The sequence below is a fragment of the Lynx rufus genome, unplaced genomic scaffold, assembly GCF_022079265.1.
Source record: "Lynx rufus isolate CCGP_SWC_20201006 ecotype Redwood Valley unplaced genomic scaffold, mLynRuf1.p SCAF_18, whole genome shotgun sequence".
NCBI classification, from domain to species: Eukaryota; Metazoa; Chordata; class Mammalia; order Carnivora; family Felidae; genus Lynx; species Lynx rufus.
The window spans coordinates 41,923,949-41,936,085 of record NW_025814832.1 but is presented as its reverse complement, the minus strand read 5'-3'; the positions used below and the strand labels follow the sequence as shown (position 1 = coordinate 41,936,085).

The following is a 12,137-nucleotide window of genomic DNA, read 5'->3' as shown; positions in this document are numbered from 1 at the left end:
GAGCGAGAGAGCGAGGAGATACTCTCATTTCCTTAGGACCATGCATCTTGGTAGCATTCGCTTCCCCTCCAAGGTGTTACAGGAAACAGAGCAGGTCTGAAACGCCCGCTACCTTACAGATCACGATGACTCCCAGTGGTCTTCACAGTTAAGAAGGGCATACATTTAAGAAGGCAGCCTCTGGGCCCCCCTCTCTCTTTCACACACACACACTCACACAGACTCTCGCACGGTGGGAACGACGCTCAGCCGCGGGGCGGGGCTGGCTCATGTCAGGTACTGCACCACGAGGAACATGACCACACAGGTGAGAAGCATGCCACCGATCATGAAGTACTTGTCCTGGAAAGCCCGCTTCTCAGTGAGCCGCATCACGGTGTTGGACAAGCCCAGCATGTTGGCAATGTCAAGGATCTTCTTCTGAGTCCCCTGGAGCGGACGAGAAAAGAAGGAAACACAAAGGTCAGCTCCTTTTGCCAAGGAATGGGACTTCTCCTAGAGACAGTCTCTTGGTCATACCTAAAAGCATAAGCACCATCAATCCACTCTGTGGTCAAATGACTTTTGATCAAGGTACCGGAGCAAAGCAAGGAGGAAAGAAAAGCCTTTTCCACAAATGTGCAGGAATGATGGACCCTAGTACATATATATATCGTGGACATATATACATACATGTCTCATATGTACCATACACATGTCTGTAAGAAGATCCTCAGTTCCTATCATGCACAAAAATTAATTTGAGATGGATCACAGAATTAAACATAAAGCTTCCAAAGGAAAACACAGAATGAAACAACCCAGGTGTACATCCACCAGAGAATGGATAGACCACTTATAGTGTATCTGTACAATGGGATATACTACTTGGCAATAAAAAGGACCTAATTACCAACTTGGAACAGTATGAATGAGCCTGGAAAACACTCCTGAGAGGAAGAAGCCGCTCTTGGTAATACATTTATATGAAGTCCACTAACAGGCAAAGCTACTCTACAGTGAGATAAATCAGAACGGTGGTTGCCTGGAAGGAAGGCAGGCAGGCTGGCTGGGAGAGCATGAGGGATTGTCCGGGGGCAATGAGGATGGTCTACGTCTTGACAGCAGTGTGAGTCACAAAGGTATATGCATCTGTCGAAATTCAAGGACCCGCACGAATTAGATCCGTACGCCTACCGTATGTACGTTACACCTCAAGAGAAAATTTTAAAATGAGAATGTTTTACATATTTTTAAAAAAGGAAACCTCAGAAAACTTTTCCTCTGCTCCCTGACCCCAAAATCCTGGCTATCGGCCCGTTGACTGTGTGGAACACAATGGGATTCTGCTGCGTCTAACGTGTGGGTCAATGTCCATGTTCGCGAGAGGGTCTGAAGCGGGTGACGTGGAACGACCGTCACCAACGCAATGACCCCTTGTATACGTGCCATCAAGACCAAAAGAGTATTTTACTCCTAAATCAACAGCCCACAGCACTCAGCCTGCCCTTCCTCTCTGCTTTCCAATTTTTGTTCTTAAGAACACTTGACTGCTCACGAAGCGGCAAGTATAAACAGATGCTGGGCAGACCCCAACTCGCTTCCACACACGTGGCCCATCAGGATGGACGGCATCTAACCTAATGCCCCACATTCAGTTTTTAAGTGAACAACACATTAACCAGCAAGACAGAAGAGGCAGAAGTGAAAACAGCATGAGGCATCACGGACAGGCACTCGAACCCTGGGTTCAGCCCAGTGACGAACAAGCCTCCCCGGAAGAGATCTTTCGGGTCAAACTTTACCGTTGCCAGCGGAGGCCAGAGACATGTTTTTGCAACGACAGTGATAGTGAAATTTAGGCTCTTGCTAAAGATTCTGGTTAGCTCTGGGGCGCCTGGGTGGCTCAATCAGGTAAGCGTCCGCCTCGTGATCTCGGCTCAGGTCACGATCTCACGGTTTGTGAGATCGAGCCCCACACCGGGCTCTGCGCTGACACCTCGGGGCCTGCTTGGGAGTCTGTCTCTCTCTGCTCCTCCCCTACTTGCACGCACACCCTAAGTAAATGATAAGTAAACTCTAAAAAAAAAAAAAAAAGATTCTGCTTAGCTCTGAAGGCAGATTATTTCATCCCTGCATGTAATACAAGTACCCAGCTTCTAAAATCACCTGAAAATTAACATAAATTTCAAAAAATGTATTCCTTTCCAGCCACAAATTTCCCCCAGCCACGGCCCAGCAACTTCACTCCTTTTAACGGTTTAGGCAGGAGTGGGGTGGGAGGAGGATGGAGAGAATCAAGACCAAAAGGCGGGTAGGTAGCAGCGGGTGTACAGAGGAAACTGAATTAGAAACCTCACGTTCCGACCCCAACCGCCTCACTGGGCTGCCCTGCGCATCCTTCTGGGGACAGCACAGGGGCAGATGCCGCTGAGACTCCGCAGTGATATCAGACTTTGATAGGAAGCGAACATTCGCGTTGGCAATAAGCTCTAACCTTACCCCACCGGGTCGACGTCAGTGAGACACGGGGAGGCTTGTCCTAAAAGGGTTTTACTGTTTGCCCGAGATATGGGCAATTTTCTAAAGAAAGGGCAGATTAATCATCACGTATCAGTTCAGATTACAGTAGGTGGCCGTTCAGAAAGAGGGGCACCCGCGAAGCTGTTGGAGACACACTTCCAGACCACCAGAAGCACCACGGCCGGCAGCAGGGCGTGAGGGACACTTGCGGGCTGCCTGACTTTCTCCCTGGTGACGACGGCAGGGGCTGTGCAGCAATGTACTGAAGTCCCGCGGGGCTGACGGGCTCAAAGCGGTCCAACAAAAACTAAGATAAATCTCACACTTCCGAGTGACTGTTTCTCACAGCTCAGTGGCTGGGAGTGCTGCGTTCACAGGGGACCACACCCTGATAATAGGCACAGCCCACACCCCATTATCCATTAGAGCTGATACAGGAAAAGGGCTGAGGCTGAAACATCATGACTGACATCAGAATCTGTGTAATGTTTCTGTAAACCACTCCCAGGGGGTTTGAGCCTCGGCCAGTGGGGCGGGGCTTCTAGGAATACCTGGGACTACGGAGAGGGCAGCTGCTACGGGCCAGCCCAGATGCTCTAGAAGCCCTTCTGTGCCTGCGGCTAGTCAACCCAGGCAGCCCTCCGGCCCCGCCCACAGGGGCTCAGTTACAAGAGCACAAAAGGTCTCGGCTATCAGGTGGTCGGCAGGAGGGGCTCTCCGGGAAACCACGTGAGGGTGAGGGGCCACGTGTGGCCACGTGTGCCTTCTCAGAATCGTGCATTCTGTAATTTCGGCAGTTGTGGGATTTCTTGGTCTTAGTGGTGCCTATCGTAGCAGCCACTTTCATGGTAAGTTCAGTAAACGGCAAAAGACCCAGATACCAAGTGATGCCAAATTATGGTTCGTTGCAAGCACAAGTAGCAGCTGCGGGCGAAGGGAAGGTGGTCACTTGTGGACTCCTCATACTTCAGCTCCAAAAGAAAGGACCCCAGACTCAGGGCTCTGTCTCACCACCAAAATAACAAAACGCGAGGATACGTAACCAAGACGTCAACGCGGGTACCCAACTGGTGGATGAGGCCAGAACGAAGGGCCTCCTCCCTGTCCCCCAGAAAAGCCCCCACCTTCAAGGTCAGTCTCTGGGCCCTCAGTCCGTCCAGTATACCGTGCCCGCCTCCGATGAGGTTGTCCATGCCATGGTGAATTTTCTGGAGGGAGGAGTTGAAATGCAGCGAGCTATCCATTGGGATGGTCGTGTCAGAGTCCTGTGAAAGAAACGCAGGCACAGGATTAGCTCTGCCGCCTGGTCAGCTCCTGGGGTCCCAGCGGGTCTGACTGCTCCGCCTGTCGGCCAAGGCCAAGCCAGAGAGACAGCCAGATACACACGGCCTGTGAATTCCTGCCTCTCCACCATGACCACCACTTAAGAAGGAACATCAGTCCTGCAAGGTCTTGCTGGGCTTCTCCTGAAGGCTTTCTCTGACTACTCCCCTATTAACTTAGCTTGTTCCAAATGTTCCTTTCCTTGGCTTTCCCTTAACACAGGTTTGCTTTTGTTCTGCAGCTGTTTTATTTATCTACAGCTGTCGCTGCACTTAGACGGAGTCTGACTAAGGACAAAGGAGACAAAGGCCTAATGGGTAGTCGGGATGGGACAATTCTCCTCAGCAGTCCAGAAAGGGCTGTAAAGAAATGAAGGAAGAAAAAAACTGGCACCGATCAAGTACTTTCCACCCTGATGCCCATTACCCTAAGCTCACTTAATCCTTATCCTAATGTTATAACACAGTTACTGTACTATCCCCATTTTAGAGGTGAAGAAACTGAAGCTCAGAGAGGTCTAAGATCACACAGAGCTGTTCAGTCCAGCGGGGCCTGTATCTCACTACTGAGTGCAGAGCCGGCCCTCTTAACCATCCTGTGGGAAGAAACACTGAGACTGGCCTCAGGGCTCTAAGTTTACACCAGAAGCGGACTGGATACAGAAGGCAGTCAGGACTGGCCATAATTCCCTTCTTTCCCGCCTCCCGACAATCGCACATTCTTCTGCCATGCACGGTCATTCTCCCCTCTTTCAATCACCACGAAGAGGTTCAACCACCTCTTCCTTGCTGCATACGTTCAGAATCACTTTTCATGCACCTGCTCTCAGTGCCCCCTGCTAACACGGGAGCGTTTCGAGAAGCAGGCGGGGACCATAGCTTTTCACTTTTTCACAAGCTTTACTCTCAGCATCTTCAACAATGTTCTGCATACAGCTAATGCTCAGTGGGTCACAAGACTCCAGTGTTTGAATGAATCAAAGAGAGGTGTCTCTTCATTCGACAAGCGTTTATTGAGTGCCTTCTGTATACAAATCGTTCTTACCCTTCCGCCTGAAAGGGTAGACCTAATTGGGCATTATCACTCAGAAAAACATATCATAGCTCCAGCTCACAGAGTGACCGGCAAGAAGTTCATTTGGCAAAGTCAACTTTGATTAAGGGGCACTGCGTGCAGAGCACCGCACCGAGCTGATATGCAAACAAAACAATTCTGAGCGATCATCCCTGACCTAAAAGAGGTTTGAGTACCCAATGCCATAGCGATCAAAAGCCCACACACCTTTTGGCGTGTTGTAGAATTCATTACGCTTTTGAAAGGCAGCTATGAAAACTTGAAACTACCGAAAGGAAGGAAGGAAGGAAGGAAGGAAGGAAGGAAGGAAGGAAGGAAGGAAGACAGACAGCTGTGCCTACCACTATGCCTCCAACACATCCTCATCACACTTCTGAATTGTTAATCAGTGTTACTTGACTGCTTACTCTAGAGAAGCAGAAACTACACAGGCACATTCTGAAACACTCAGGGAAATTTGCTGCAAGTGTGGACACAGCAGAGAGACTTAAGCATCTGTGAAACGTGGGCTGATTTGAATTCTGATGGCAGGCTTAGAGAGCTAAGACCTCTTTAGAAAATGAACCTCTCTGTTAAAACAAAACAACCCAAAACCCACCTCACTTGGTGGAAATACATTATAAGGGACCTGAAAAAGGCCAGTGTGTCCTCTAGCCATCAACAGCCATGTGCAGGAATGGATCCTATTAAGACCGAGGGGCAGGGGCAAGGGTCTCCCAAAAACCAAACATGCACACCAACCAGGCCACTTTTGAACAGGCTCAAGTCAAGCAATCCATCCAAAACAAAAGACCTGTTAACAAATTCCTCCAAACTGCTGCTCAGATTTGGGGCAAAACCATTTTAAGGCATCTGACACGGGAACCACACACATACACAGCACGATGGCAAGTGCCTGCAGGCAGCTTTGAAATGCTGCCCCTCATGACAAATGGTTTCAGTTCTCATCATCTGTCTCTACCTGATCAGAAACCGTTTCCACCATGTGAACTTCCACCTCTCAGTCAAACCCAGGTCATTTTCACCCCTGCCCACTCCTTCACTTTAACTGCTTCCGCTTCGGGTTTTCGTGTTAGAGAAGGAGGTTCCCTGTCTAGGTCTAGTGTCTGTGGCAAGGCACAAAGCCCACTGTTACTTCCAGTCGATCGGCTTCGGACACCCCCTACAAAGATGAAGCTCCAGGACCCGAGTTTCAGTGGCGACGAGCTGCCGAGTGCCTGTAGACACTGCCCCCCACCCCCTCCCGCCCCCCAACCAGGAGCCTGGCTTACGTTAGTGGTGAAGGTTCGAGACAGAAGTTCCTCTCGCTGTCTCTCCTGCTGCTCCCTTGCGTATCGCCGATGCTGGAAGTTTCTGAGAGCAGTCTGCAGGTGCTGGACATCATACTTTAACTGGTCAACACGACTGGAATTGATGGACACAGAGATTACATTCCAGAAACCCAGGGCCGCACATTTTGAGCGGCCAGCCTTCGTATTCAAGAAAGATGCTTCCTTACTTCTCCCTACACCACTGCATGCTGTCCCCACCAAAATGATCTGATTTTGATCACTGATGTTGAAAATAAAGAAGCGGCCTGTGGTTCAAGTACGGTTGTAGCACAAGAGATCCCAACAGCTTTACTTAAGCATCTGCTGGTCTCTGATTCTGGATGCATGACAGGGAACACGTGACAGGAAGCAGGCTCAAGGACCTCTCCCTGACCTGCCATGGATTATATCGCTTTTCAAGAAGGAGCCCAAGGGCACCTTTCGAGTAAAGCAACAACAAAGTTTCATAAGAACTTTTGGGAGCAGGGGCTGGGCTGGAGGTGGTGAGGGTTTTCATTTGAATTTCATGGCGGAGTATCAAATGTTACATCAGTATTTCATTATAAATCGGCTGATTGAAGTGATTAACGGCAAGATTTCATCTCAATCCAAGAATGCAGCAGGAACCAGAGGGCAGTGCACACCTCCCTGGCTGCTGGAGGCTTCAAGTAAGGCCACGGGTCTGGCCAGAAAAACGGTATTGGAGGCAAAATTTCAAAATGACCCAATGTAAGGAGACACAGGCTTCTGAGCCCCTAACCTCACAGGCTTTTTATTTTGAGGAAATATCATTGAAACGAAACCGTGCCCTTTAGGGGGACTTCATCTTCACAGAGTCTCAGTTTTTCAATGCGTAAATGGATTTTCAGAATATCTGACAGCCTCCCCTGGACAAGAGGCGTCACAACACTCACAGTTTGGCATTCTGTCTTTTGTTCGGGGGCTCCTTGCTGGACAGAATCTCCAGACGTTCTAGATGGCTGAATATCTGGTCAATGCTTGCTTGGATTTCGTTTTCTACTACTGCACAAGAGAGAAAAAAGAGTAATTGCTGGAAAAGAGACAGTGAGCTTAAATTAGAATGATACAATAAACATGTCTTTTTCCATATCCAATAAATTCAAAGAAACCCATTCGAAAAGGAGAAAAACGCATATCGTACTGAATAATGGAAAAAAATTCAAGTGATACTGATTCTGTAAATGTTGTTCTAAACACACACACGCATATATACATGTAGCTGTTAATGTCATAGCAATGCCAATTGTTTAAAAAGCTACAGATAAATCTGTAGAAATAAATTTCCTGCCTTTAGAAAATAAAATGAATATTTGGGTTGTCCAAATAAAATATTTTAAGCAAAATGCAGTATCTTCTGAAACAGAATGAGGTCTCTTTTCCTTTGAGATTATTCTCAGATACGAGTTATAAACATCTAGTAAGAAGGCTGCCAATTGAATTCCCTACAGTAATGAGGTTAAAAGAAAAAAAAGCACAAAGGGGAAGATTAGTGTGTGAAACACAGAGAAGAGCTCCCTTGAGGCTTTCCATAAGGACGGGCAGGCTGATGCTGGAATCCCCAAAATAGACTGAATATCACTAGGAAAGGCCCAGGAAAGAATCCACAGAGGTAAAGATATGATAAATACAGTCATTTTCCTTATCCCTCTTGATAAACAGTCAACATGGCCTCTTTTCCATTTCTAATCATGTGACAGTGAGACTGCTGGGAAGGCAAACAAAGCAGATGGATAGGAACTAAACCGTGTACAAAAAGGGCACCCAGGGGGGCGTCTGGGTGGCTCAGTCGGTTAAGCATCCGACTGTGCCCGACTGCTGATTTCAGCACAGGCTGCGGTCTCACGGTTCGTGGGATCGAGCCCCACACCAGGGTCTCTGACAGCTCAGAGCCTGTTTGGGATTCTCTCTCTCTCCCTCTCTCTCTGCCCCTCCCCTGCTTGTGTGCTCTCTCTCAAATAAATAAATAAATAAATGAATAAATAAATAAATAAACATTAACAAAAAAAAAAAGGTACCCACATTGCTTCTTGCCCAATAAAGACACGACAGTAAAGAAGCAATGTCACCCTCCTAGGCCAACCTGCAGCAGCTAACATATGCACTCTAGATTAGAACAGGGTGGGGCACAGAACCCAGAAAAGAGATGCTTTTGACGCTCCAAAAAGGAGGCATGAGCAAACAGAAAAGGGCATAGCGACAGCCAAGCGGGGAGGTGAACGGGTGGCATCAGCAACGTGTGGGTAACCAGTGGCATCTGTTGTGGCCAGCTCAGAGAAAGGACCTTTTCTGGCCAACAGAAAACCGTAAAACAAAAAGCAGCACTCTTCTCAAATGAAACCACAGTGTGGGAACTACACTAATTAATATTGCTATTCGTTTCTGAATAATCCTCCTAAAAAGCCACAGTTCTCAGCTCAGAAGAAATGACCAATTCCAGTTAAACATCTCTGAATTTGTACGGAGTACATTCCTCCCAGGGCTCGGTAATTAGATTAAGACAGAGGAGAGGAGGTCCATTCCCATAGGGCCCTGTCAGGGTGAGTTGAGGGGTAATGGGGGATAAGGCCTGTGGGATTCCACCGGGCGCAATGAGAGAAGTCAGAGGCTTTGCCAGAGGGTTTTTCTGTCCACCCCTAACAACAGAACTCCTTCGGCATGGAATCATTAAGCCCCTGAGGCAGCAAGGCGGTCAGGAAACACAGCCCATTAGCATTGTGTCATCAGGAGAAAGGACTCTGCTCTCCATAGTTAATGACTCACAGTGCAGAGACTGCTTGTCCGCGGTCTCCAGGCGTCCCATGTGAGACTGGATCTCGTGGACCTGCCTATCAAAGGAAGAGAGAGGAAATGAGTGAGACAGGAGTCATCGACAGTGCTTCGGTCAGGAAAGACAAATTTTCTGATGCCAACGTGTAACTGATTTAAATCGACAGCATCACTGAACTGTAAACTTTGTTAAGTGGCACTTTAGGCCACATGTTTTGGCCCGGTTTCTAATATTTTACCATGAATATTAATAAGAACACTAACAGGCGGCGCTTACTAAGTGCCTGCCACATCGGAGACATTCTGCAAAGTCAATAACCCTATGCGGAAAGGACCATTATCATCTTCGTTTTATAAATAAGACAACCGAAGCCCAGAAAGGTTAACTTGTTCAAGGTCACACAGCAAGTGATAAACCTCAATCCGGACCCAGCCAATCCCACTCTCTGCTCTTTGACCCGATGTGCTGAGCGCTGGTCTGTACTAGGGAGAGTCAAAGGGCAAGAAAGATATAATCCTTGTCCTTGAGAAACAATGTAATTAGGAATGACAGGCCAGAGAGACATGACAAGTCCCAAGAAGATTTAGGGGAACATCACTACATGGAAGTGTAAACAAAAAGGAAGCCGAGGGGCTACGCGCAGTGGCGTGGTGCCAAGGAAACGTAAGAAAGTAAGAGTAAAAGCTGGCGGAACCCGGTGGCGTCAAGTGAGTTCTAAAGAGCACTCTGAAGACGGAAACTTGACCTGATGAGGGAAGAGATGAAGAAAAGGATCGGCAAAAAGGCACGTGGATTACAAGCAGGTGGGCCTGCCCGGAAGCGAGTAGGGGTCGGAGGGGAGAAGGGATGAGGCGCTCAGTGCGAGAAAACTATCAGAGGAAGGTCCTGAAAGACGGGGATGTCCCGTCCGGTAAAGGCCTTTCCCTGGCAATCCCAGGCGAGTGCCTCCTCATTGGGAAATGCGACACCGTACCCTGGCTCGCCAGCGTGGTCTCAGATGGCGGGCCCTAGCGTGCTCTCCGGAGGCTCCTCGGGGCTTGACCAAGGTCACCCCCAGAGCCCTTCCTAGCAGTCGTCTGCGATCAGTTCTGGAATACTGCCTTTGCTACCCCAACAACGGGCTCCTGGTGCTTCCGGTCTCTCACATCAGAGCCACAGGAAAGCAGTCTGCTGAGCAACTATATCACCTCCAACCCTTGAGGGAAAGGTCAGCAACCAGCCTCCACCATGAGCACCACAATCTGTGAACCCAAATTTACCAATGCAAGCCAGAAGCCCAAACTAGGTTTCAACTCTGTCTTGTCTTTGCCAGGGCTTTCCTGCGGACTCTAAACATGACCCACGGCACCAGAAGCAAGGCCAGCACTCTACTGAGTCTGAGCGCACCTGGGTAAGACCCACGGCCCTGAAAGGAAACTAGAAATCACCACTAGAGATGGAGGGACCAGACTGCTCCTCCGGTAAGATAGGTCCTGATAGTGTAGAATGAGGGCACGTGGAGGTACGGAGGTAGATGGAGGAACACAGCTTGAGTTAACCAACATCTGGGTCAGGGTAACCACAGAGACAGCAAGAGGACTGCACGGCGACGCCGATGGGAAGACAATTAGGATTTTACCGAAGGCCTGCACGTAGGCCGTGAGGTAAGTTGTCAATGGCAGCTTCATAGAGCAAATGTGAAAATTAGCAGTATTGACAGGAACGGGAACAGAAGAAAAAAAGGGAGGGGGGCAGGGGGCAAAGAGTATCCAAGACAACTCTGAATCAAGTATGAGAGGGATGACCTGGTCCACCTGCTATGAGGACTTATGACAAAGCCATAATAACAACACAAAACCAAACAAAACAACATCATTGCAGTGCGGAGACAGACAAACCCTAACCTTGACCCAGGAGCAAAGAGTAGAGTCCAGACACAAAAAGAAACGCAAGATGGTTTAAAGCCCAAATGTAAAAGGCAAGGCTTTAAAATTTTCTGGAGAAAATATAGGAATGCATACTATGACTTCAGGTTGAAGAAGAATTTCCTAAACAAGGCAAAAAACAATACTGTCCCCCAAACAAAACACACCACAAGACTCGTCAATTTGACTACATTAAAACAAAAAACCTGTCTACACCAAAGACGCTCTAAAAAAATAAAATAAAAAGACAGGCAGAGACTGGAAGATACCCGCGCCAGATAAGAAAGGACTAATGTCTAGAGTATATTAAAAAATGCTGCAAATCAACAGGAAAAGTCAAAGCACTTTTGTAAAATGGGCAAAGAGCAAATGACAGAAAAGAAAACCCAAACATATCTATATCTATATCCATATCTACATCTATGTCTGTATCTATTATTCCACTTGACTAGTAATCAGAAGAATGCAAAGTCAAAATAACGAGATAGTACATTTCTCCCATGGATTGACAAATACTTTAAACTTTAAGGACGAGGGCTTCATGGCAGGCTAAATAATGGTACCCAAGGGATGCTAGCCAAGATTTCCAGCATTCTACCACAGGACTGCCTTCAGCTCTACGTTTTGTTCAAGATTTTTTAACAAACCAACTTACGTTGATGACATTTGCACATCACTCTGTGCTATAATGAGCCTAGGTTAGGATGTTGTACCACAAAACAAATAGTAATATTTTCATTTAGGCTAAAATAGTAAAATTAAATTTGTCAGGGATGAAAAGCATTCCCACTTAAGACTTTTTTAAAAAGTCCCCAATGTACAATATCAAGTGGCATTCCATCCTGGGAGCTGTCTGTTAAAGGCCCCTATTAAAGACTTCCCCTGACGGAAGATGGATGAAGAGGATGACCGGGAAAGAGTCTAGAAGTCAAGTCATGAAGAGGAATGGTCAAAAGAGCTAGTGATAATAAGCCTCTGAGAAAAGAAAAGAAAAGAAAGAAAAGAAAAGAAAAGAAAAGAAAAGAAAAGAAAAGAAAAGAAAAGAAAAGAAAAGAGAAAAAAAAACAAAAAAACAAAACTCCATTAAAATGGGGCAGCTGGTGCTTTTCAAATACGTAGAGCTGACATAGGCAGAGGAATGGGCTCATTCTCCACTGCGGCTCCTGAAGGGAGAGCCAGAACCAAGAGCCCCATTCAAGAGGGTAGCTTTCAGCTCAACATGCCCCTCCCCACAAA

At 47.5% G+C, this 12,137-nt stretch overlaps 1 protein-coding gene across 1 annotated transcript in view; it reads right to left on the bottom strand.

Annotated features, from left to right (window-relative positions):
• Window positions 1–24: 24 nt before the first annotated feature.
• LOC124513567 (pleckstrin homology domain-containing family M member 1-like) overlaps window positions 25–12,137 on the bottom strand; it is a 52,319-nt gene continuing 40,206 nt past the window's right edge. The window contains 5 exon segments of the mRNA XM_047081692.1: window positions 25–429; window positions 3,627–3,767; window positions 6,171–6,303; window positions 7,124–7,232; window positions 8,991–9,055. Coding sequence (XP_046937648.1) covers window positions 268–429; window positions 3,627–3,767; window positions 6,171–6,303; window positions 7,124–7,232; window positions 8,991–9,055 — 610 coding nt within the window. The 3' untranslated portion in view covers window positions 25–267.